Source organism: Drosophila tropicalis, unplaced genomic scaffold, assembly GCF_018151085.1.
Source record: "Drosophila tropicalis isolate 14030-0801.00 unplaced genomic scaffold, ASM1815108v1 contig_158, whole genome shotgun sequence".
Lineage (NCBI taxonomy): Eukaryota > Metazoa > Arthropoda > Insecta > Diptera > Drosophilidae > Drosophila > Drosophila tropicalis.
The window spans coordinates 11,628,527-11,655,065 of record NW_027172602.1 but is presented as its reverse complement, the minus strand read 5'-3'; the positions used below and the strand labels follow the sequence as shown (position 1 = coordinate 11,655,065).

General features: G+C 38.2%; 1 protein-coding gene across 2 annotated transcripts; it reads right to left on the bottom strand.

Annotated features, from left to right (window-relative positions):
- Positions 1-1,676: 1,676 nt before the first annotated feature.
- On the bottom strand, positions 1,677-26,539 carry Gmap (Golgi microtubule-associated protein). 2 transcript variants are annotated; one of them, XM_068301476.1, is made up of 7 exons: positions 26,207-26,539; positions 25,959-26,129; positions 6,042-8,629; positions 5,405-5,568; positions 5,132-5,335; positions 2,452-2,718; positions 1,677-2,390 (listed from the first exon to the last, which is right to left on the bottom strand). In XM_068301476.1, exons 1-7 carry the CDS (start codon positions 26,402-26,404, stop codon positions 2,032-2,034), a joined length of 3,951 nt encoding a protein of 1,316 aa, XP_068157577.1. In that variant the 5' UTR covers positions 26,405-26,539; the 3' UTR covers positions 1,677-2,031. The 2 variants fall into 2 exon arrangements, with proteins under 2 accessions (XP_068157577.1, XP_068157587.1); XM_068301486.1 differs by lacking the exons at positions 25,959-26,129; positions 26,207-26,539 and adding an exon at positions 12,157-12,864.

The following is a 26,539-nucleotide window of genomic DNA, read 5'->3' as shown; positions in this document are numbered from 1 at the left end:
TGAGTTAGTCTATGGCAAAAAAAAAAATCAAAAAACAAACCAAAAAAAGTTAGTTTCCCTTCTCCCAGTAACACAAAACTAGAGAAAAACATAAAACAAACGTTAATATATATGTATATATATATATATATATACATCTATGTATAGTTGAGATATATAATTGAATCTAAATAGCATAAATGTGTATTTATTGATGTTCAAGTTTAAAATGCGTAAAACAAACCACAAAATATCAAAACGAAAACAAGGCAGCTTAAAAGTATGCTAACAAAAATTGTTTAGTACAGAAAAACTGCTTGAAAAACTGCTTTGCTGCTTGTCTGCTGGAATAGCTGAATACTAATTTGATCACAAACTCAATCTACAAGTTTATTTATTGATTTTCATCTTTTTTGTTTGAAATAAACTAATCGCATGAGTTGCTTTTTAACTTATTTCAATTCGCATATCATTTGTCTTTATAGAACAAGCTTTAAGTACTTACTTGCGCTTAATTAGTTAGTCAGAGATGGAACTAAAGTATGCAAAAGACTTTTGATGCCAAAAAAATTGTCAAACCAAATTTCTGCATTCATTATACAATCTCTTGCATACCTTAGGGGGCAAATTTCCTCTATATCTCAGCCCTAGATGTGACATTGACTAAAGCTTTGCTGGTTTTCAAGTGATTTTTAGCTCACACTCAAAATATATAATGTTAAATTAGAAAACCTCTTTATATGAAGTCTCCCAACACACACACACACACACACACACACACACATTGACTTGATTTGTAATCCCCATTTTTCTATGTGCAATTTCAAATGAAAAAGTATGGAACAAACAACAAAAATATTTCCAACTAAATGCTGTAACCTATGGACCCTCTTGTATTTTTATAAAAAAATCTAAGTATTTTCTACTAATTTATTGAACATGCATACATATTCATCATATATATGTATATATGTATGTGCATATATGAATTTTATCTATCAAATATCTAAATGTATATATGTATTAAAACTATGAATATTATAATTGTATATTTTTATAGAAAAATCAAAAGAAAGATGAAAAAAAGCATAAAAAGAAAGATATTTGTCTGAATGATATTCCCCACATGCTGATCAGATGTTATATAAATGTTTAAATGTTGATATATAAAATGATATACAAACAATAAACATAAAACAATGTGAATTAAGTTTTTTGTTTTTTTTTTTTAATCAAAGATCTGAGCAAAGCGAAACTGCTTGTTTATTTTACTTTAAATTATGAAAATTTAGTTGAATTGAGCTGGAAAAAATGCAATCCAAGTAAGAAAACTCCACCCAAACAAGCAGCAGATCCTGCCTAGAACCAGAATTTTTGTTTTTAATTTGTATGTGTGTAGCGAAACGAAATAAAAGAAATATATATATATATATATACATATGTATATGTATATGCTACAATCTCAAAAGTGTATGTACTTAAAAAAATAACAAACAAACAAAAAAAAACAACCTCAAATACTTGTTTTTATTGCAAAGATAAAGAACGCACCGGATAAGTATGAATATTTGTCAAAAAAAAGGACAATTGATCCTTTTTTTCTACTGCGAATGGTTAAGCTAATTGAATTGAAAGGAACATATTGGTTGTTGCACATATTTATCATTCTTCTACTTCAATTTGAATAAAATTCATAATTTTTGGTTTTATTTTTTGGGGTAAAGATGTCTTTATTTGAATCATTTTATTTGCGGCTAACTTATATAGCAAGGCTGCTTCTTAAAGGCGCATTATCATCGCACGATTAGTTCGGATGACAAGATGTACAATATTGCAGATTACATACATATTTACAATAGATTGCAGGACATATACAGGATACGGAACAGATACATACAAATGTATACCTATATATTATATAAAACGGGTGTCGTACATATATATGTATATATATATGTATATATTAGACATTGCACGTATACAGATTTGATATTAAATAGCAAGAGAAACAAAAAAATATTACAAAACGGAAAATTTTATATTCTACAAGAATCAGGAATCGCTGAGAATATCCTTTAATATCGAGCTAGAATTCCGTGTGGGAGCAAATTCATTGGAGCTAAGCAACATCGATTGCGGGACATTTGAGGGCGTTTGGTCACTAGGATGGGATTGACTGTTTGTTGCTGGTGGTGATGGAGCTGCAGCCACTGCGGGCACTGCTGCGGAGGAAGAGGAGGAGGCGGAGGCGGAGGAGCCCGCTGCACCGTCCGCCACTTGACCAGCTATGCTCAACAGTGTTGGCCTCGATTGAACCGAAACTTGAGGCTGTGATTCCTGCTCCAGAAACTGAACAAAGGCTTGTACCAGATTATCATTTTGACCCTGGTTGGATGAGCCCGTTGTGGCACCTGTTGAAAAGGATTTTCGTGTTAATGAAACATAGAAGTTGAGATTGCCGCTGCAGCTTACCCGAGGTAGAGCCAACGCCGCCAAGTATTGAACCCAGCCAGCTACTCTGCGGTTTATTCAGTCCCACCTTGTCCGACTCCTGGGCATTGAAGTCGAGCACCGATGATATCATGCGTAGAACCTGCTGTTTATCACCCGCATGACCACTGACCACATAGCCAATCAGCAGACTCTTGATTAGACTCTTGTCGATCTTGTCCGATTGACTCGACTCGCTGCTGCTCAAGCTCTGCTCCAGCTTGCCATTGGCCTCTTTCAGACTCTCCACTGAGATAGGGGAAAAATGGGAGAGAGCTCAGTTAGAATAGGAAATGAAATGTAACTAGGACTAAATCAAGTATAAGCTGCAATTAACGCGCGCGTCGTTACATTTCACGTTCTCGATGATGATGGTCGGGATGGTGTGGACATGCGGTTAGTGCGATCCGTGCACGGCGTAGTATGACATAAGTACTGGTTGTTGGATTAAAGGCACACCAGTACCTGATGTAATACTCAACCGTACAGGCGCTGCCAGCGGCTGTGTTCGATGGAGCCGCTCGAGAGGATCTCCAATGAGATTTGCAGATTGGTTAACTAGTTGATTGGTTGACTGATTGACTGATTAACTGACTGACTGACTGATTGGCATAGGCAAACAAAATTGAATCTCAAATGCGAAATAAAAACAACGCAAAACGAAAAATTTAACAACAGCAAGAAAAGGTAGACAAAAACTATATAGGAAACATACATGCATATATATATATATAAATATATAGATATATAGATTATATATATATATATATGTACATATTGGTAGCATACATAAAAAATAATGTGGAATATGCTGCAATCTCGAGCAATCTCCAATTGCAAAGTGAGTGCATCGAATGGATTTAAATCGCTCACATTTACAAATTGAGATTAATCAATGTTACAGATACAAAAAAAAAAAAAAAATAATAATAAAAAAAATAATAATATATATATTTTAAGATATGTATATAGCAGAACAGCAAAATATATACATATATAGATATGTTTAAACTATATACAGATATTATTTCATTTAGCTAAGGCAAGACATCAAATTGATTTCTCATCTTTGGGATACATTTTTTTGTTCATTTCGTTTACGATAATGCGGTTACGGTTATTGCGGTTAATACGGATTTCGGTTGACGTTTGCTAAGCTAAGAATTACAAATAATACACACACAAACACACACACATTAAGCTATGTAATAGTTGAAATTCACACACATACATAAAAGAAAGATCAAAGCAGATGGCTAAATAAGTAAACATTTAACAAATACATACAACAAAATATTATGTATCGAATAACTACAAAATTTTCTGGATTCGTTGACAAGAAGCAGTGACGGATTAAGCCAAAGCGGGTACGAGCCAAAATATATATACTTTTCGGGACTTAAATTCAAACTAGAAGTTCAAATTTTCAAATGAAAACTAAAGAAAATCGATCAAAGACCTTTTTTTTGAACAATCTACCGATTTTTCAGACTATATTTTGAAAAGGTTATATCTTAATTCAATTTTTAAATGGGAACAAATATTTCTTTCGAAAAGTTAAAAGCTTTTGAGAATTTTCCATAATTTTCCAAATGAAACTCATTCAAACGAGAAGCCCCCCAAAAAAGGGGGAGAGGGCTTTAAAAATTCAATTCAATTGGAATTTCAAAATGTTAATCGATATGGACTACTAAACTAAGTATGTACTACTAAATATATGGATTCTGCTACATTTTGGTTAATATTTAACACAAGACATTTAACTAAAGCTAAGAAAAAGTGTTCCCACTTTTTGTGTACAGTTTTGCAGAGTGTCTGTGTGTGTGTGTGAGTGAGTGTGTATAAACAAAAATTAGCATTAAGGATTAGTAAGTACAGGTGAAAAAACGAAACAACACACAATAAACTAAGCGCAAAAAAAATCAAATCATAAAAAAAAAAAACCAGACGGACACGGAAATAAATGTGGAAAACGAAAAATGTAAAGCAAAACTCAAAAGAGAATTTGATAAAAAAAAATGAATAATCCAAAAAAAATACCGTTATAAACTAATAATGAATAAATAATGTACCTGAAAGCCAATAAGTGAAAAATGTTCAACTTAATTTAAATAATTTTTGGTTTTGTTTTCTTATTTTTTGTCCGTAAAGTGAAGTGCGATTTTTATTGTTTTTGATTGATTGATTTTTTTGTTTTTGTTTTTGGTTTTTTTTTGGTGATAAAATGCAATTCAAAAAAGTCGATACCAACTGAAATTCCGAGTGTTTCAAATATCTAGGCATAGCTCCCAGAATTACCAGCTGATATTTACCTTTGAGAATTCGTTAGGCTCCCTCCCACTCGCACTCATTCCCACTCATACATTCGCCACATTCACTCGCTCTCTCTCTCTCGCCTTAGACATTCAACAGAGAATTACACTTAAAAAAGGTGAAACCATCTCTCTCTCTCTCTCTCGAGATGGATGTGGGTTAAGTACATGCCCCGATTTATTGTGGCAGAAAACTAATTCTAATTGTTTTCTTGGGTTAGTCATAGTTGGCTTTGTGTTTGGGGTGGGGGTGGGTGGTTGGTTGTGGGGTGTTGTGTTGGTTATGTGAGGAGAATGTGTGCCATACATTTTGAAGCCAAATTGTGTGATCACCATGTACTACCACTCACCTTCATCTCGTAGAACGGCAATGGTCTGTTGGCCCAATTCCAATTGATCGGAAAGACGTGCCGCAGCCCTCAAGCCCTGATTGGCCTCGGCCAGTTGTTGCTGCAGACCAGCCACTTCCGTTTGAATGGCACCCTGTTTATCCAATTGCAATTGCATCTCCCTTCGTATGCGTTGTGTGGCCATTTCAATGTCATGCTCTTTGTCTGTCACCGGAATAACCAAAAAATATGAAGTTTCATTCGATTAAGTGTCAACTTTTGCTTTGAGCTTACCATTTTGGAACTGCTCCAGGGCACATTGTAGATTGGTAAGTGCCGCCAACTGTTTCAATTCTCGATCCTCGCAAGCACTCAACTTGGCCAGGAGCTCGTCCCTTTGCTGCTGTAGCAATGCATGCTGAGCCTGTAGAGTCTCTGCTTGCTGATTGGCACGTATACTAAAAGGAATATATAAGGCATGACTATCTTCTCTCTCTCTCTGTGTGTGTGTGTGTGTGTGTGTGCGTGTGTAGCAAATATTTCTCTAACAATCACAGATGATAAACTAAAGTTTCTAGTTCATCAGCAAGGATTTATATAACAGGCAATGTTCCAGTCAGTCATATGTGACACATTCTCTTCTTGTTGTTGCTGTCGTCGTTGTTGTCGTCGTTGTTGTTGTTGTTGGTTTGGTTAATTAGAAAATGTCATTGCAATTGTTATGGTCTAATGCTTTGGCAGTGGAAAAAACATTCGCTAAGTAATTTGAGTGTGGGAGACGCATAACGAATGCAATTAGGCATCGGCATCGACACCGTCTGGCTCCATCCAGTATTGACCTCGTCTAGCATGTAAATACAAAATGGCGGCACACACAGGCACACACAGACACACACACACACACACACTCACACCTTGTTGAGTTTCATACCTTGCCGATGTATAGGCTGTACTCGATTTGGATACCTCCTGCTGCAGGGCAGCTTGTTTACTCTTGGACTCCTCTAGATCACGTTGCAATTCAACTGTCTCCTGGGTATGTAGCTCCTCCACTTTGAGCAAGTGCTCACGCAAACGTTCCAAATCCTTTTGCACTGTGGCCTGCTGCTCTTTGGCCTCCAATTGTTGCTGTTGCAGCAGACGTTGATTTGTCTGTTCGGTTAGCAGGTTCGTGGTCAATATATCAGATTTCTCCTTGAGGAATGCAATCTGATCATTGAGTTTCTCACGCTCTCTGACCAGGTCCATCAATTGCTTCTCGAAGGGCTGCAGTCGTTGGATTTCGGCATAATATTGCGTATTCTCTGAATGCTTCTGCTGAAGCACTTTGATCAATTCGGCTTTCTCTTGGCTCAGCACTTCAATGGTTGATTGAAGTTGTGGCGTTTGATCCTCCGAGGACTTTAGGTCGAGTTGCTCCTGGAGATGAAGCAGTTGTTGTTCCTTGGCCTCGAGTTGCTTGGTCAGCTGTGATATCTGATCGGGCAGCTCGTTGTGCAGGGCTTCTAGCTGGGATTTGTACTTGTTCGCTAGTTCTTCGGTCTGGGAATGCTTCGAGGTCCACGTGGACTCCAGTTCGGCCAAGGCAAGGTTCACTTTCTCCAATTGGGACTCCTTCTCGTCCAGGCGATCTAAGTGTGCCTTCAACTGTTGCGATTTCTCTTCCAGTAACTTGAAGACATTCTGCTCTGCCAACAGCTTTTCATTCAGCTGAGTCCTTAGATGAGTCAACTCCTCCGTTTGCTGCTGTGATTGCACTTGATGATCTCTTAGTTGAGTGGTCAGCTCATTGATTTCCTTACTTTGCCTTTCCAGCTGCTCCTTGAGATTGTCCAATTCATTGCTTGATGTGTTTTCCTCATCTTCCTGATCCTTGGCCAGCATTTGGGATTGCAGTGCGCTTAATTGTGATTTGTACTGCTCCTGCAAATCGTCCTGGGCTAGCCTATAGCGTTCCTTCTCCCCCTCTAGGCGATGTCGCGCCTCGTCCAGTTGAGCTTCCAACTGGACTATCGTTTCCTCGTGATGCTCCTCGATGGTCTCGAGCTTGTTGCGTTTGTATTTATCCAGCTCATTGAGCAGCAACTCATTATTCTTCATCAGCTCATCGCATTGGAGTATATACTGAGATATATCCGCTTCGATGGTCTTCTTCTCATGCTCGGTGATCAGTTGCTGATCCTGAAGCTCCACCAGACGTTGTTCGGTGGCATCCAGACGGGCCCACCGTTCGGTTAGGGCGCGATAGGCACGCTCTAGTGTCTGCTGCGGCTCGGAGTCAACTTCTAGATGACCCTCCAGTTCGGCTTGAAGGAGATGACGCAACTTTTCCAGATCAAAGGGTGGATGGTCACTATCATTGTCCGCCTCATCCAGATCGGTCACCTCTTGCTTCTCCTCGGCAATGGCCTGCCGGAACTTGGCCTGTGCAATATTCGACTCCAGTTCTTGGCGTAAATCACGATTCTCGGAGCGCAAAGCACCCAATTGCTGTTCCAAATCATGGGCATGGGTTTCCTGTTCGGCCTCGGCGTTGAGTTTTAGCTCTTGGTTCTGTAGGGTCAGCTGTTGCAATTTGCATTGCAGTTCCAGTTGCAACTGCTCCTTCTCGCCCTCGCTAATGCGGAGTCTGGTCTCCAGCTCGGACAGCTGTTCGTTCAAGAGGCTGGTGGACAATTGCTTCTCCAGCTGAGCATCTTGCAGCTTGCCGTTTTCCAAACTAAGCTCGGCTATGCGAGATTCCAGTGAGACAAGCTTATCGCGCAGCTTCTCCTTGCTGGGGGGCAAAGTGGCTTCCGTATCGGCCTCTGTATCGCCTGTATCTGGATCTGGTGAACCACCCTGACGTACCACTATGAACTCATCCTCACTGTGTTTGCCACCCATGGATGAGCTATTCGATGATGATTCGGAATTCTTTTTCTCCTTCGTCTGCTTCAATTCGTCCACTTCCTTGATTAGTTTCTCTCGCTCTGTATCCGCAAGACGCACACGCTCGATTAACTCGCTGTTGTCCTGGCCCCGCTTCTCCAGCAACTCTTGCATATCGGCTAGCTCCATCAAACTGCGCTTAAGCTCCGCTTCCTGTATTTCCAAACGCTTCACCAGATGCTCCTTTTCTTCGGCCATGTTAACGGCATCAATTTGTTGCTCATCCACCTGTTTCTGCAGTCTGGCCATGGCCAATTCATGGGCAACCACACGATCCGCTTGCAATTGCTTCATTTCCTGTAGTTGTCCTTGCAATTGGCCTTTGTGTTGCAGCACATCCTGCATGGCCTGATCATGCTGGGCGTCTAGTTCCTCTAGCGAGGCATTCAGTTGGCTGTTCAATTGCTCTAGTTCAACTATGCGTGAGTTTAAATGGGAAACATCTGCATTACCCAATGCAATGTCAACCATTTCCAATTCCCCCGTTCCCGACGAGGCTTTGCCTGAACCAGAATTGCCATTATCATCGGATCCTTCATCTGGCTCCCAGCACCAACTGTCCTCCACATTTTGCTCCTCAACAGGGCCCTGGCAGACAAAAAAAAAGAGAAAAGCAGAAGAAAAAAATACTTATTAAAGGATACAAGTGTAAATGTTCAATGGGAACAGTGGAACATGGAACAAAATGGCGTCAGAAGAGAGAAATATATACTACTCGTCAGAAACAATGAAAGATAAAACAAAAAGGCAGAATACTCTCATCTTTGGCCCTTCAAGAGGACCCTGACAGTATGACTTAGAGAGAAAGATATGAAAGAAAATAAACTACCCGTTAGAAACAGTGGAAAATGAAACAAAATGGCGTTTGAATGGCGTTCGAAGTGATATAAATGAAGTAAACACAATTAAATGCATTTCTCCAACATCTTCGCACGTAATAAGAGTTTTGTTTTCTTCATTTACTTTCTTCTCCCACCCTGAATGGAATTTTCCATGAAGCAGACTGTGGGACTGCTAACCAAACAAAACACAACTGTACCAATAAACGTACGTACATAACATCAAAAACAACCAACCAACCCGCACAGGTAACTCAGCCACATCGACACAACGTATGGAAGACATCCTAGGCTATTAGGTGCGCGCAGATATGCCAAACCCACAACCCAGAATGTTGGCTAGAGTTGACTGGAATGGCACCTTTTGCGCCTGTCAACTCGCATAGTTAGTCGATGATCAACAGCGTTTACTACACAAAAAAAAAAAAAAAACAAAACCAGGTCAATTGGCGGACGCTAATGGCTGCAAGGGGGCTGGGGGGGTCAGTCAACTAGATAGAAGTACGGGGCACGCGGCGGCACTGGCGGTGGCGGTGGCGGTGTCGGTTCGGCGGGTGTCATTTTGTGGCAAAGCGTGAGACATGTGCGCGTTAATGAGTTTATGGATGAGTTGAGTAAAGATGGCGGCGACGGCGGCAGCCATTCGACCAGCAAAAGCAACGTCAACGGCAACGGCAACAGCGATAAGGCAGTTAACGAAATCCCCATAAAACCCATGACAATACTGAAAAAAACTTGCCAGGCGCCTAGAAAGAAAAACCCTAAAAACCCAACCCCAAAGTAAAAATCAAAATGGGGCCTAAAACCATAAAAAACCACAGATTTAAATATTCCAATATTTTAAATAGAATGATGTAAATGGAACAGCCAAAGTTAGGTGTACATTAGCAACTGATAGATGAGGGAATATTCCTTGCTACTGCTCCGATTTAAGCTCAAATGCGTTTTGCCAAGTGTAACAACGTTTTTGACGTTTATTTCTCACACAAAAAGCAAATATATAATATATAACCCAATATTTAGTTCAGTTCATGACAATGTAATTATAGCCTCTAAGGGGAAACATATGGATGGTGTGTATCCGAGCTCTCTATACGAACGAGTATACATCCAAAATGAGGCAAACACTTGGACAAACTGCAAACTGGGTTATCAGACATTAACGGGCCACACAATATGGTGACTGGTTGTAAGCCAAGTGCATGAATAAGGGAATAAGGAGTATGGGGGGGATGGGTGTGAAAACACTTGTCTGTGTGTCTGTGTGTGTTCATAAACAAATATTAGTCAAATTATTCATATATAGGGTCTGGAGTCTCTTTGCTTGTCGGTACGGTACAATCGATCATTTGTGCGTCAGTTCTCTTATATATACCGACTTTGTCATGTATGTACATACATATGTACATATATCCAACTAGTTATATATGTATATACATATGTACGATCGTATGCAGCATAGACAAAGAGAAACAATGTGCAAACAATAAAAACAGAGAACTAGCTAAAGCTTCAACCAGAATTTCCAAAAAACAAAAAAAAAAAAATAACTGCGATAAGATAATACCAACCCAAAATGCGGTGGATGGAGAGAGTTGCGTTGGGGAAGGGGGGATGGGTGGGTTATTATAACGCGTGGGCGGCGATTTCAGTTCAGTTTGCCTAGCAACCGGAAGTTGATCCCACAGATTGCCTCAAGTACTTATGCATAAACAAATGTCAACAGTACGAAAATTGACTCTCCTAATTAATAATTGCTGTCGATTGCAAGAATCCAAAAGCATTAGCTTTTCATTTACTTCTTCAACTCTTTGTTTATGAATTATTTATTCATATTTCCCCCCTTTTTGTTTTCTTGCCGTTTAATTGCTTTTATTTATTTATTTATTTCTTCTGCATGCCCAATATGTTAGTCATGCGCCCCGTTGACGTCTTCTCGTGTGTTCTCATGGGCCGCCGTTTTGCGGTTCTTTGCTTATCTTATCGGCCAGCCAAAAAAAAAAAACAAGGAGAAGAAGCAGAAAATGAAAGCCAAGTAAAACAGCAAGAGAGCATAAAATGCCTGAACCCTTTCCATTTTGTTTATAAATAAATATACAATAATTTCTCAAGAATCTAAACTTTTGCATAGAGTTGAGCTGAGCTGAGCTAAACTGATATACTTATTCTTCCCCTAGATTGGCTGAATCATCTATGTACAGTGCGGGGGAGGATAGAGGGAAGGGAAAGAACGGTTTGATATGCCATATAATCGGACGAAATGGAGTCATCAGTCCAGTCATTGTTCAGAAAAAAGTCGGTTCTAGTTTCCGATTTCAGCAAAAAGTGAATTACTGAGAATTTCCAGTGTAAACAAGGGGGAAATAGAAATAAGAAGGAGACGACCATTATATACCCTATCACATACATCATCTCAGACCAGTTTTATCGACTTAATGCCAAAAAATGAGATATAAACTATTTTTGAACTATTTCTTATATGTAGTTTCATCTGAACATTCCCCTTACTTAATATAAACCCATATAAGTTTTGGTGAAATTTTGAAGTACATACATAGTTTGGGATTCATTAATTGGAAAGGCTTCCCCATGGTTTCTTCTACCCCAAGGGTTTCTTCTCCGGCATGGAAACCATACGAATCCCTATTCAAATTCTATTCTATCAAAGTTCCTAGTAACAATTTCAATTTGAAGATAGATATTTCGATTCTCTCATGAACGTCTAAAATATTTTCCATAATTCATCATTATCTAATCGAAACGAACTGAAAGTGAAAAAAAAATTGTGTCTAATGATTTAATAATCGAAATCTAATTTTCAAATTGAAAATGGCTTAGACGATAAGAAAATGTCAGACATATTTTTGATATATGGGGCCATAACGAAAACGTTGAATATTTTCATTAGTTTGATCATGGAACTTATATAGTTGGCCTAGGGTGTACCAGACACACATATGCATATGCATGTGTCTGTGTGCTCTCGTAGAGCTAAAGGTTTTAGCTTTTTAACAATAATAAAAAATTATAATTTAGTGTATGCAATGCAATAAAACAAAAAGGAAATCACAAAACGCAAAAAATAAAGGCAAACTAAAAACCAAAAAACGAGACGGAGACAGAGAAGAGATGTCAAGTCGACAAAAGTCGAGAGTCAAGGTAGCAAAATTGCTCACATATATAATGAGCATTATTAACAGACAACTTGTACCGGCAACAGCAACAACAACAATAATAAAAATAACAACAACAACAACAATTAAAAGAACAACTTACATTTAACTGTCAGCAGGCGAAGCGTTTTTCAATTTTGATTTGGCAGTTTTAGCAAAATTTATGCCTGTTTTTTGTTTCTCTTTCTCTCTTCTTAATTTTAATACTTTCAGTTTTTTTTTTTTTTGTTTGTACGACTTTTTTAATATCGTTGACTTCTAAGTTAGATGTTTTGTTGCCGCGTCACACAAAAAAGTCATTTAAACCATAAAATAAAACAAAAAATGATTGTACATATGTGTAGAAGATCAGTTCAATTTGTTCACTTGACAACCGACGAATGATGATTGCGCGATTTATATTTAAAAGTACAAGTTACAAAAAACAGATGAACGAACAAAAAAAAAATACATTTAACAAAGTTTATTGAAGCGATGACGGCGTTTTTGGGGGGCGGCAGCAGCAATTAGGGCTGACGTGTTACAAAAAAATAAAAAAAAAAGTGAAAAGGAAAAAAAATAACTCATAAAATAAATAAATACGGCACGGTGCACGGGAGGAATCGAGGAGTTGTATTAGTAGCTTTAACTTGAACACGAACGAGAGCCCAGTTCGAGCCGAGAGACGTCTTTACCGCAACGCAACCGATCGACGAGTGAACGCAACGTGCAATGCGCCATTGGGGAAAATAGAGAAGCGTTAGAGAAGCCGCCAGCTAGCTGGCTGGCCAACCAACCCAGGCAGGCAGGCAATCAAACAGTCAACCAGCCAACCACCAACTTCGCCAACACCAGCAAAACCACCGACTACCCAACGATCCATCAGCCGGTACAACGCGAGCCGGTGACGACGACGCTGACGTTGATGTTGACGTTGACGTCGACGCTACTTCAAAAACCGATCGAAATTATAGCCGGCAAATGCATTAGATATATGTATGTATGTGTGTAGAAATGTAAGTACATTTGTATGTATGTATGACGACTTTGACTGAAAATCATATGCACAACTCTCTCTCTCTCTATCCCATTAACAGTAAGAGCGGTGGTGGGAGTTGGTGATAAAGAGAGCGAGAGCGAGAGCAAAATCAATGATTGACACGAGCAACTCCTGTCGTTGCAGTCTCATCTTCGTTGTCGTCTTCGTCATCTCCGACGTCTTGGTCGTAGCCGTCGTCGTTTTCGTCGTCGTTGTCGTTGTGAAGCGCCGGTTGTTTGTCAGCATAAAAACTTGATCGTTCCGTTGTCTGAGGCAATGGAATTTGATGGGAATGAAGTGCTTGTATTTATGGGAGGAGCCGTTTAATTGCTGATTATGCAAAAAGTAACAAAAAAAAAAAAAAAAAAGAAACTGTTTGCCTATACTATCTATACATACATACATACTTACATATACATATGCAAAAATGAACAACAAAAAAGAGTCACGAAATGAACTACAATATTTGTTAAGAATCAAAAAAGCCTTTAAATTTTTCCTTTAAGAAAGTAATTAAGTTTTTAATTGTATACATAAATGTCTACATTGTTAGAAATGTTAAAATAAAATAATTTTCTTGTACAATAAAGTTAGAAAATTTAATTTTTAATTATTCTTGATGATGTATTTTGGAAAATGCATAATTTTTTTTATGTAATTTTTAATTATGCAGTTTTACAACTATGCAGATTCAGCCTGGTCACCAAATTGATAGATTTAAGAGACTTCTTTTCCCTATTATTATGGAAACACTACTACATACATACATTTGATGGATGGTAACAAAAGTTCTTAATCATCTCTCTCAAAGGGGGGGGGATATATGTACGTCGACACCTGTTGAACTAATGATTATGGAATAACACGAAATGAAATGCAATGAAAGATCATTTATCTGAGTTAGTGATTAGTCCTATCTGAGACTATAACTAACGAATGAAATAATTATCATCGGATGACTGTGAATACAAAGACGATTTCTCAGGAGAGCTAAATGAGGAAAAGTTTAAAAAAATTTCCATAACTAAGACTGATTTTTTTGTAGTATGTACCATAACCTAAGAATTTCCATTGTCCATCATATGCATCTTAAGTCTCCATACACACACACACACACACACACACAACCAATGGAGTGTGTAACCAAAAGCGACTTCGACTTGCTCTCCATTTCAAAACTCAAATAATGCGCGTCGGCTATTTAACTTGAAATTAAGCGACGTTTGTTGTTGTTGTTTTTGTTTAGGAGAATTGTTAATGTACCTACATACATACACATGCTTATATGTATGTATGTATGTGTTTTAGTGTGTGTGTGTATATTTATTGTTGCTATTGCCTTTTGTTGTTGTTACTGTTGTTGGTTTATTTGCTTATTTTGCTCATTTTGTTTGTTCTCTCTCGCTCTGTGGGCCTTAACTTGCCGTTGACGCTAATGTTTAACGTTAACGTCGCTGCCACCGGCGACGGCAACGCCAACGCCGACGCCACTGTCACTGCTGCAACACCAAGAAACCAAAATTCAGTTTCAGTTTTTCAATTCCTATTTTTCTGTACTTTACTTTTCTTTCTTTTAACCGAAAGATAGCAAGTTGTTAAAAGAGCACAAACACAGCAAGCAGTAACTGGGAATGAGGCGAAGCAGGAGGAGGTGGAGATGGCGGTTGAAACATATAGAGAGAGAGAGAGAGCAAAGGAGGAGGGTTATATGACCGTTGTATGCTGCGTGGAGAGGGCGGGGGAGAAGGGCAGGAAAGGAGCTAAGTACACACCTAAAAGAGTGAGAGTTTAAGAGAGGGGGGGAGTGTTGGCCGGACACTCTTCTCTGTAAGAAAGGGGGGTGTGTGGGTGGGGCTGCTCAAAGGTTTTAGCACATTTCGGTCTTTTAGGAAAAACATTTGCAATGCGTTTCTGAAATTGCAGCGTCAGCAAAAAGTTTTCAAGTTTGAGTTAATACTCGGATATCTATATAGCATACAGAGAGAGATATATATACATATGTGTGTGTGTGTGTGTGTGTGTGTGAATGTATCTAGATATGGCCACGTCGTTGACTTAAAGCGGGTCTGGTTGTAGCGATCGAGAGCGTCTGTATTTAATTAGCAGATAAAAATACAGTCACAACCCATGAAAGTACACACACACACACCTATACAGAGCACTGTTCCTGCTTTCCATCTCTTTTACTCTTGCTTATACATACATATATGTATATAGCTATAGGGTACATAGGTATATAAAGGTGCTACGATATCAGGCCCGCACACACACTAACACACACACATATATATAGACCAACACAGGCGTTAATTAGTTTTGGGGCTTTTCTTTTTATCAGCAAGAGAAACAGAACTTGAAATAAAAACAGCAACAACAACAACAACAACAACAAACACGTTGTGTACCTTTATTATTTTTGTTTTTTGCTCTTTGTTCTAATGCATTTCGTTCTGTTACGAATGCAAATCGAATTGTGTGTTGTTGGTTTCCTTGTTCCACATCCATATCAATCAAGCATGGAACTTCACAAACCCACTCCACTTTACCACCCCTACCATCTTCCCCCCTACTCCATAGTGTGTGTGTGTCGATCTGGTGCCTGGTGCCTTTGTCACACACTGCATCATCACATCCCAATTGTGTAATATGTAACGTAAAATCAACAAGAAGAAAAAAAAACAGAAGAAAAACAAAACACAAATGTTGGAAGACCCAAGACACATACATTGAAAAATCGGAAAACTCTAGGATCCCAAATAAAAAACCAACTATGCATACATATAGAGCTAGGGCTGGCACTGGAAATCGAGTTGAAGTGGATAAATAATGAACATAGAATTGGGGCCATGTCTTTTGTAATACCCTGCCTATGCATTAAGGCGAAAGGGTATAATGAACGAATATCTGTCATCAGTTTCTATATAGAAATACGAACAGCTTACAGGCTAACTGTATATCAAGTTAGCCAAAGTTTCCCAACACTGTTCCATTTCCACAATGTCACCCCAAACAAATATTAAATTTCTTCTTTTTTAAGGACTCGTTAGCTGTAAATCTAGAATGCGTAAGGACTCATATTTTTAACAAGGATCAGTCTAACTGTCTATTAAGTTAACCAACACTGTTCTGTTTCTACAGTGTTCCAAATTTAACTTAGTGTTTGCTTAGAACAAGCTTACTGTATAGCTGACTAAACTTAAAGAAAAGGATAACCAACAATGTTCAATTTACGAAACGGAAATCTTAAAACGATCCCCAAACTTAAGGGGTATATGAAAGGTCGTCCCACCAATGTAAAATACGGAATATTTTGTTTCGTCTTTTTCTTTTATTTCGATGTTTCATGTATTTAAACAGATACAAGATGCTAACGAACTGCAAAGATAATAAATATTTAAATTGTATTTTATTTGCACACGTTCGATCAATATGTGGAAAGAGCGCATAAGTTTAAAAAGAAAGAAACGATACCCCATACACATGCACACCTACACACACACACACACACACACACACACAACATGTAGCTAGGTAGATACCCACTGCCCAGTTGCGGATGCATAATATGAGATCTCCCTCCTTTTCTCCCAATGACAAATGTTTCCCAAAAAAAACAAAAAGTTTATCTGGAGCAGCAGCCTATATATACATACATATACCAAATACATACTATAGCAGATATGTTACGTTGAGATACGGATACGGCACGGGAACACATACACACATACATATGTATGTATGTGTCTCTATGTATGTATGTAGGTACATATCTGTTTGCACATAGCACATGGTACTTCTTCGACTACATCTATCTCGATTTTGAGTTTGTCTTTGCCTTTGGTACCTGGTTGTTTGTGGTACGTCACCATTGCCGCCACTGCCGCCACCGCCGCTGCGGCCGACATCGTCATTCCACGGACAATATCTCTTAAGATCGGCCCCGCGTCTTATGAGCCGCTTTGTATTGGCATTCATTTAACACATTGCTGTTAAAATTCAGACAAGAAATCAAATTCAAATAACGCGCTACAATTCGGTCGACAGAGACAGCAATCCCGAAAGAGAGAGGGAGAGAGAGAGAGAGAGAGAAAGAAAGGTATAGCAAAGGTAAGGTTTCTACGTACTCATCTCAAATGCATAGACACAGCTGCAATATCAGCCATGAGACTGACGGCAATGGCCACATGAACACGAGAGTATCATGGTTTTCTGTATCCCAACAATAATATGGCTTTGTGTTATTTGGATACAGGAAATCCGGCAGCCATTTTGTTTAATCTCTCTCTCTCTCCCAGGCGCACACACACACACACCAAACGCCATTCTCATATAGCAAAGTGGAAATCAATCAAACTCACATTAAATTCAGGTCCACATGCGCGGACCATTATGGAATTGTCCTCTTGTTACAAATTTTTTATCTTTCAGAGAGATTAAGTTCAGGGAAAGGTGTCAAAACGTGGCATAGTCAACTGAACTTCAAACTATCGGTCAAAAACTTACTGAATTACAGGTCCCCAAAAAGAATTCCTATTAACAACTCTCCGCGCCCAGAAACTGCCCTGAATCCAAATCTAGAGCTTGGCTAAAGTTGGAGGAGTTGGCCATCTCAAATATACATATAGATATAGCTATATATAGTGAGTCTTAGGAGACTCAGGGATAGGTCCTACAGTTTTTGTTTGCATTTTGCAGGTTTTTCACACATTTTCATTTCACTTACGACAAAAGGCAGAGGGTAGAGAGACAGACAGAGAGAGAGAGAGGCATAGAGGCCATTGCATTGAGTAGTAAATCAAGAAGTTCCTAGTTCTCTAGTTAACAAGTTTGATTTTTGCTTGGGCTAAACACTTCCTTCTTTTGCTTTTGCACCTTTTGCCACCTGCATATGAGTATGGATATGGGTATGAGTATAAGTATGAGTATGAGATTGAGTATTTGAGTATTTCCACTTGGCTAATTGGGAAAAACCACTAAAAAGAGTTTTGTGCGTTTTCTGACGACGTCGTTTTGGCATTGCACAATTTGTTTGACGATTTTATGGATGCGTGTGTGTGTGTGTGTGTGTTGGGGCTATTTGGGCGTTCTAGTTTTTAGGTTTAGGTTTTAGGTTGTTGTTGTTGTTAGCTTGTGGCTTCACTTCCAGAAATAAAAACATATTTTCATTTTCGTTTTGTTGCATTTGGCTGTGTTTATGCAACAAAGCGACTTGCCAATAAAAAAAACGAAAACAAAAAAATCTCGATACTTTGCCTCCCGTTTCCTTAGCTTTTCTCTCTCACTCACTCAGTCTAACTTTCTCTCTCTCTCTCTCTGTCTGTCTGTCTGTCTCTCTGTCCCTTGTTCGTCCATCTCTGTTGCACTTATGAACACAATTCCCAAGTAGTTTTCCAGTGCAAAAAGTCTGGGCTATAAATATGGGCGCTTAAATTTCAACATTTATGACTGCTCCACCTGCTCTCCTCTCTAGACTTTTTAACTCTCCCCCCGCACACACACACAGACACACACAAAAACACTTTTCATAATTTAATGCTTATTAGCATTTGCTTAGTTAAGAGTTGAAGCTGGCTTTAGCGGTGAGGCGGGGGGCGTGTTGGAGTCGGAGGGAAGGGTGGGTGGGTGGCAAAAAAGGTAGGTTAGTAACCAAATAGTTTTGGGGCGTACTCACTTGATGCCAAAGGGCCAAGAGGCCCCCAGGTGAAGGAATTGGAATTGGAATTGGTGATGAAGTTGGTCTTGCTGGAAGGTTATGCAAGAATGGCCCCCAAAATATTATTTATTACCCAAACGCCATGGTGATTGGAGACGAGTCAACGACGGGGACGCGCGGCGAAGATTGCAGTGCAAATAATTTGTCAACCTTCACAAATAAATCAACCCAAAGAATGCAAATACCAAACAAAAACGAAATGGAAAATAGCAAAAAAAATGTTTAACATATTGCCTGACAGTTTCATTTGGCAACACACACACACACACACACACAGTTTTGCCTTGGGGCCAATGAGATGACTCAAAATTGTCAACTTAACTTATTTAACTTAGAATGTGCAACTAAACTATCCAACGTCATTTTGACGATTCGATTCTATCTCTTCTTATGCTGATCCTATAGTAAGATCAAATGGCAACCACTAACCAACTAATAGATCTTTTCTTTTAAACAACTCTCATAGTTAGAGGAGAGACCACGTCTATAATTACATATCTTGAAGGTTGAGATACGACGAGAAACAATAATGAAATGATGTAAATCTAATAGAAACATACGAGAATAGAGCGAAACAGAACGAACATAAGGCAAATGCACACATTTTACTGCAGCTGTGCAGTGTCTCTTAACTAACAACATATGCGCCAGACTCGACTTAACTTTTGTTTTCAGCAAAGCCAACAAAAAAACGAAAACCTCAAAGCCAAAATGGCCATTTAGCCATTAACAAAGCTAAGCTGACTCTCTAGACACACGCGACGACACTGAAAGAAAACAGAAAGATAAACAAACTGATCATTTTTCCAAGTCTATCACTATTTATTTATAACTTCATCAGAATCATTTATAAAACTACGAGACAACGATTTCAATTTCAATAATACTTCCATTCGTTGTAATTCTCAACCAGTTTTAGCCATCTGAGATATCATAAATGGTAAGACGAAACGAATTAACTCAACGTTAACTTGATTGAAATCAACTTCAAAGCGAATATGATCCTAAAATGACTTGTCCACGTTTCAAAATCTGACTCTTTGTACAAAATATGATTATAAATCGAGTCGCACAGACTTAATCGATAAAAGGGTTTTACAGGGGATTCCTCGTGGTTTCCATAAAGAAGACATTTGTGGACAGAGAACTTTTGACTATTTTAATCGCAAAGAGCATTTGAAAAACATTCAAATAATCGATGTATATTATGAATATACTTGTATGTACCTATGTATGTATCATTCTTAGAAGTTTGGTTTTAGGCCATTTTCATTGTAATTGCACGCACTGCAATGAAATTCAAGTTTCTATTCATTTTGTTTTGTTTGCTTTTTGTTTTTTTGGAATACAATACTGAATGGTGAGTTCTATACACGAAATGCACTTCACAGGGGACCCCCTAAAATTGATTTGTACTAAGATTTGGTCACAGATTTACCTACATTAGGCATTGTCTCTTTGTGATGGCTTTTGTGTGTGTGTGTGTGTGTTTTTGTCCGCTGGCAGTTAGTGAAAATTAACCGCTCGCTTCGTTGATTGTTTATAGAAAAGTTGCAGTAACAGCAACAACAACAGCCGAACAATGTCAGTCATCAGCAACAACAGCAAAATGTTATAAAATAATTGCAGGTCTGCTCTGACAGCAGCAACAACAACAACAGCAACAACAGACACAAACTGCACTTAGCGACATGCAACGTTTTACTTTTCATTGGACCTAGGTCAGTTGATGGGAATCCAGGGTACAGGGTACAACACACAAAAAGAGAGACAGAGAGAGAGAGAGACGAGGGGGGCTTAGAGTCGGAGGCGGAGTTTAGATCCCACAAAAAAAAAAAAAACCAAAGAAACCCCAAAAAAAAAAAACAATAATAATAATAACAACTAAAATTGTCATTTCCATTCGTGTTGTTTAGTTCAACTGAAGGGAAATACTTGATGCACCATCATAATCATCGTCATCGTCATCGTCATCATCACCATAGTGATCATGGCCATCATCTCATTATATCTCAATGATTTTGATAACCATTCAACTTTACATGTTTAGTATATACGATTATATAGTATATCAGATGGACACACGTGGAATGTCATCTAATTTGTAGAAAATCTATTTCATTTTGGGAGAGAAAAACGAACAATGAACAATGTATACAGCCGTGTTCAAAAAAATAGAAATGTACTCTTAAAAACTTAATGAAAAACAGAGAATCTTCAAATCGTAGGATAAAAATAAGAATCTGTATATATTTCTTACACATTCAATATTCTTCTTTTGGTAAAAAGGTGACAATCTTGTTTTTAATACAGTATTCCTTATCTTGGAGCTATTTTTCTGAACACAGCTGTACGATTGTCTAGATTTTCAGTTTCATAAGTTAGAGTTTTCGGAAATGAGCCATTTCTTAGTTCTTGTTGTCCTTTCTGATCGTAGCCAGTTAAAAGAGATCATCATGTCTTTCTGTAGCTTTTGGATTTCAGTCTAAGCCTGCATTAACTTGCTAGTTTCTCTGGTTTAATCATAGACTCCTTGACGTTCTTGCCAATTCAAGGATTTTTTCACAGTTTCTTCTTGAATTTCGGTGATCTTTTGCCAATCCCTTTGACTTTCATTTCACTTTGAAAGATCTTTGTGTCCTTAAAGAGTTTTTTTGGGCTTAATGTCACAGCATTCCTTGTTTTGTTTGTAAGTGTATAAGTACCGAAACGAATTGTTTCGGTTTACTTGATTGTTGTTCTATTTAGGAAATCGGAGCAATCACAAAACAACATCGTCAGTCAGTCCATGGCTAACGGGCATAACCAATAGTTACCCCGATTCATTACCCGGCCCCCTCGTTTAGCACCCTTAAGCTTTTGCCTATTAAATATTGTTCCACTAATTAATAAACGACGGCGGCAGCAGCAACAGCAGCAACATGTTGCAGCTGAAAGCCATTTGACACAGTTTGACCGAGCGTAACAAAAAAAGGGGGGGAAAAAACCGAGAAAAGCAAAATAAATAATATTTAACTTATCAAAATTTTGCCTGTTTTGGCATTTGGGTTGACGTGGCCAATACGAACTAAGATGAAATGGAAATAAATAATAATGAATGGCAAAAGTTAATGCAGATGATAATGCAAAATCAATTGTGTCATTGATGATCATCATTATCATCATCGTCAGCGTCATCATCCCGATGATGATGATGATTATGATGTGGGCTAGAAAATTGCTCAAACCAACCAAGCAACCAACTAAACAACATGGCGTGTTTCCGGTTTCCGAATGGCATGCGCCATCTAAATTGATATCTAAAAATTGTACACTGAACAAAAAAAAAAAAAAACAGAAATTCTTTTGAAAATGGATAGAGAGAAAGCCTTTAAACGATATTCATTTCAAAACTCGCGCATCTTTTTGGTCAAACTGAAATTTTCAATAATTTTTCAATGACGATTCGCTCTCTGTTCTATATTCTATTCTCTTTTAGTTAGTCATTTGTGGGTTTGAGGGGTGGTGAGGGGGGTGGCTCATTATCAACGCCAGGTGCGTGCTCGTTGCCTCGTGTCGAACAGAGATTTGACTGCCCACCATCCACTTCCACTCCTCGCCACGCCACTCTTCCTTCTTATGCCTTGTGCCAGAATGGAGACCCATTCATATATCACTAATCATTGCCTTTTTTAAATTGAACAATTAAACTAATTTGCCTTTTGAATATGGCTGATGATCATTTTCGATGGCAACTTACCCCAAAATAAAATGTGAATAAACACACCGAAGCGTATGAGAAACACACAAAAACACACAAATAAAAATTCTATGCAACAATCAAAGTCAAAGTTACTTCAGTTGCAATTTCCGGTCCAAAAGTCGTTGCTGACCTTCTTTTCTTTTTGGTATTTTTTTGTTCACACGATTTTCAAATGCAAATTGCGTTTTGTCGTTGGTTTTTTGAAATTTCTTTTTAGGCCAAGCGAAAAAACACACAGAGAGACATACAAAAAACAGAAAAAAATGAAATGCAAAGAGCAGAAAATTCACACTTTATGCGGGCTTTTTTCCTTGGTTCTTTTTTATTTCGAGTTGATGGCACAAAACGTAACTGAATGATGATGGCATTGGGCAGGTGGCTGTGCCTTTTATAGCCAAATTGGCTAGCACCTAAAACCACCCCCACTAGGCCAACCCTTCAACGATCCTGGCCAGCATATATGTATGCATCGGATAAGATAACCGGCACACGTCCCCCTCCAAAACAAAACAAATGGAGACAGTAGGAGTGAGACCAGGCAGATGTATGTATGGGAACTGGGGGAATCGGGAATGGGTATGGAGCTCTTCTAGCTTATCTTTTGCCTGCTGCCTGGCGCAATTATGCAAAACAATATGGTGGCCCAGTCAGGCTATCGATCCAATATATGATAACACACTTCCAGATAACATCCGATACTACAAAAGCACTCAACTAGCTATACGAAATCGAGGAGCAGGAGCAGGAGGAGTGGGAAAAGGAGCAAACGATGGAACGGGGGCGGATAAACCTTTTTTACTTGGAAATAATAAAACGAAACATTTCCTAAATGGCAACTACTTATCAGGATATACACTGATCCAATTGTCCCAATCAATATACACTATATAGACCGAAAAATTCAAATAAAGAGAGGAGTTCAAAGACTCCTGAAATCTCTCTTAATCTATTTCAAATTCCCATCAATTAAAAAATCAATCTAATCAGATTAAGTTTGTAGATACAAAATGTAATAAACAAATCGAGCTACCAATGATCTTAAGACAAGATATTGATTCGAAAGGAGCATTTTCATATAATTACAATACACATATGTACATATCTAGATAGTAAATATACATAGATATGTGGTAGATATCACGTGATCCTTTTCGGAATTAAACACTTCTTTCTGCTCTTTCTTTCTTTCTTTTGGTTAGTCAAGGCATCAATTTTCATTTCTAATATCAAAACGACTTCAAAAGAGCAATGGATTTAGGTTTTTCAAATCGATTGGGAAACGAGGAGAGTTATGAGATGATGAATGCATAGAGACCAGTCCTTTAATTAAACTGACTTAAAGCTTTAACAAGTTCAGGCCCATGCAGAAAACCCTTAATTTACATATAGAAAGGATTAGTCAATTCATTTTAACAACTTTTCAAAATGAGTCACAGTGGAATCTGTGATAAGGTTGTAATTTTCACGCAAGCTAAGCCATTCAGTCGTTTGTTTAGTTAGATGAAAATTCCTCTTAAGAAAAGTACTTGCTCCATTTGTTTGTAATTCAAAAATTGTAACATTTTCACTACTAATTTGAAAAAATTCACAAAAAGGAATTTGAAAGATCCGAGTAACATATGTATTTCCAGACGCCAGGTGTCGCTAGAGTGTGCAGCAAGAGATTATAGTTAAGGATATAGTCGATTTTCAATAACAGGCTAATCTTTCAGGTATTTTATAGTGAATCAGGCTTTATCTTTTTCACTTTCCGATGTTTTAAAGCATTTGAAAATATCAGAATATTCGCAATATTAAGTTAAAAATCTTGAATGCCTTGCAGTTAATTGTTTAACAAATTTTTCTGATCGAAAGATCTATAGAATGGTCGACTTGAGGTGATGGAAAATATCATCTTCAAGTACAGTTGTGCCACAAAAATTGAAATAGAATCCAACCCCAGAAACAAAAAACAAACAAAAATTGATATCAGATATGGGATGGGATGGAGGTTTATATTGTGGCAAAGAGTTGATTTTACTTAATCAGAAATAATTTGGTAAATTAAACAGTCAGAAAACTGGGCCGATCAGGGGACGCAGCGTGTTTATACTTGTGTGTGGGCAATTGAGAGTGGGGGGAGGTAAGAGGGCAAAGAGAAATAAAGCATATGGCTGCAAAAACGACAAAAAAAAAAAAAAATAAAAATGAGAAAGAGAAACCATGGTCGATTTATGACAGGCGAGCAAATAAAACTTAATGTGAAATCAAATACAAATTTCATAATTTTTTCCACAGAAAAAAAAACAACAGAAATAAATAAATAAAAATATACAAGAGCTGCGGCTGCGGCTGGGGCTGGGGCAGGATGGTTGATTCTTACTCTTTCTCACACTTTCTCTCCCTGTCCCTGACTCTGTCTCTAACCATTTGTGGCCTCTCCCTCTGCTGCTATCTCTTATCTCGTTTAGCAGGTAAGTGAAACATAACGATAAGACCGCCTGATGTTGGTACTTTTGCTGCTGCTGCTGCTCCTGCGCTGCAAACTTTATCACAATTTAAATATTAATTTAGGGATATTACTCACAAAGAGAGCGAGTGAGAGAGTAAATGAGAGGGAGAGTAGCTTATCGCCTGGAAAAGATAAAGAACTAAATAAACATAAAGCGTATGCAATGTTCTACATAGAAGAGGAAAACCAAAACGAAGGAGAGTTAGGCATACCACCAAGTGGGGAAGCAACTCCAAAACAGGAGTTGGAGTTGCAGTTCAAAATGGGACCGGAAATGCACACACCACAGCACAGCGACAGCTGCAGGTAACACATTTACCCGTACTCATTTACTTAGATATTCACTGAATATGAAAATCGTATTTTGGACAAATGTTCATCTAAGCTAATCAAAAATGTTTACATCTTAATAGTTCCCACTGTAAGACCTGGCAGCTAATAATCTATTTTCTAGTTGGCTTATAATAACAAAAATTGTTTGAGAATTTGAACTTATTTGCATTAGAAAAATAGTTTCTCATATTTACATTAAATGTTTTTCTTTTAGATTCAAAGGACTACGGAACTAGAAGGGAAGTATTCTGCATCCTTTGCGTAAATATGTTTGCATCTCTATTTAAAAAATATTATTTAATTTCTATAAACAGAGAATTGAATAAATGTAAATATTTTGTTGACTCGTAAAGTTTCAAGAAATTTCAAATTCGGAAAACACGGCATTTACTGAAAATTATGGATATATCTTAAAAACCATGCGGAGTTTTTGGTCAACCTCTACAGACCTGCACCTTGGACTCAAGTTTACATAGTGAATTTCCAATCTGCATATCTGGTATACCAAATTTGGACATATGCTACGCCTTTCTGTGGACACAACTCTTTTCGTATAACCAGAAATCATCATCTTGTTTGTTTGAAAGTTTCTGGTTTGAAAAACTCACCAATTTGTGCTTCAATTTCTCTGTGGCTTCTACTGTGGATGTTGCTGCTGCTGACGATGATGCTATTTTTGTGGATCCAATTTTGTCAGCTTCTCCTACTCCTCCGCCACTGTCGGTAATTTGTTGATTGATTTGCTTCAATTGGGTAATTTGCTTTCGAAGTGCTGTAATCTGTTTCATATGTACATATGTATGTAGATGAAGCTTATTTGCGGGGGAAGTCCTACAAATGTCAATAGACGACTCACCTCACGATCCTTTTCCTCACATGTGCGATCCAATTGCTCTTTCTGTTTTTGCGTCTCGGCGAGGAGCTCGAGAGCTGTCTTCTGTTCGGGTCCTTGATAATCCTCATCCCCTGGACCGGCTGTATCGGCCAATACCTCCTGGGCCAAATTTGTCAGCTGTCCCTTGATATTACTGAGGCTTTGATTTAGCCACGACATTTTCTGGTACGACTATAAAAATACCCTTTTCGCTTGCCTTTCTTGTGTGAGTTGCTTCAATTGTCCTTTAAACTGGGATATATCGAAAATTGTACAATTTTTGGGTTTATACTTTAATTGTTATTGTTATGTTTT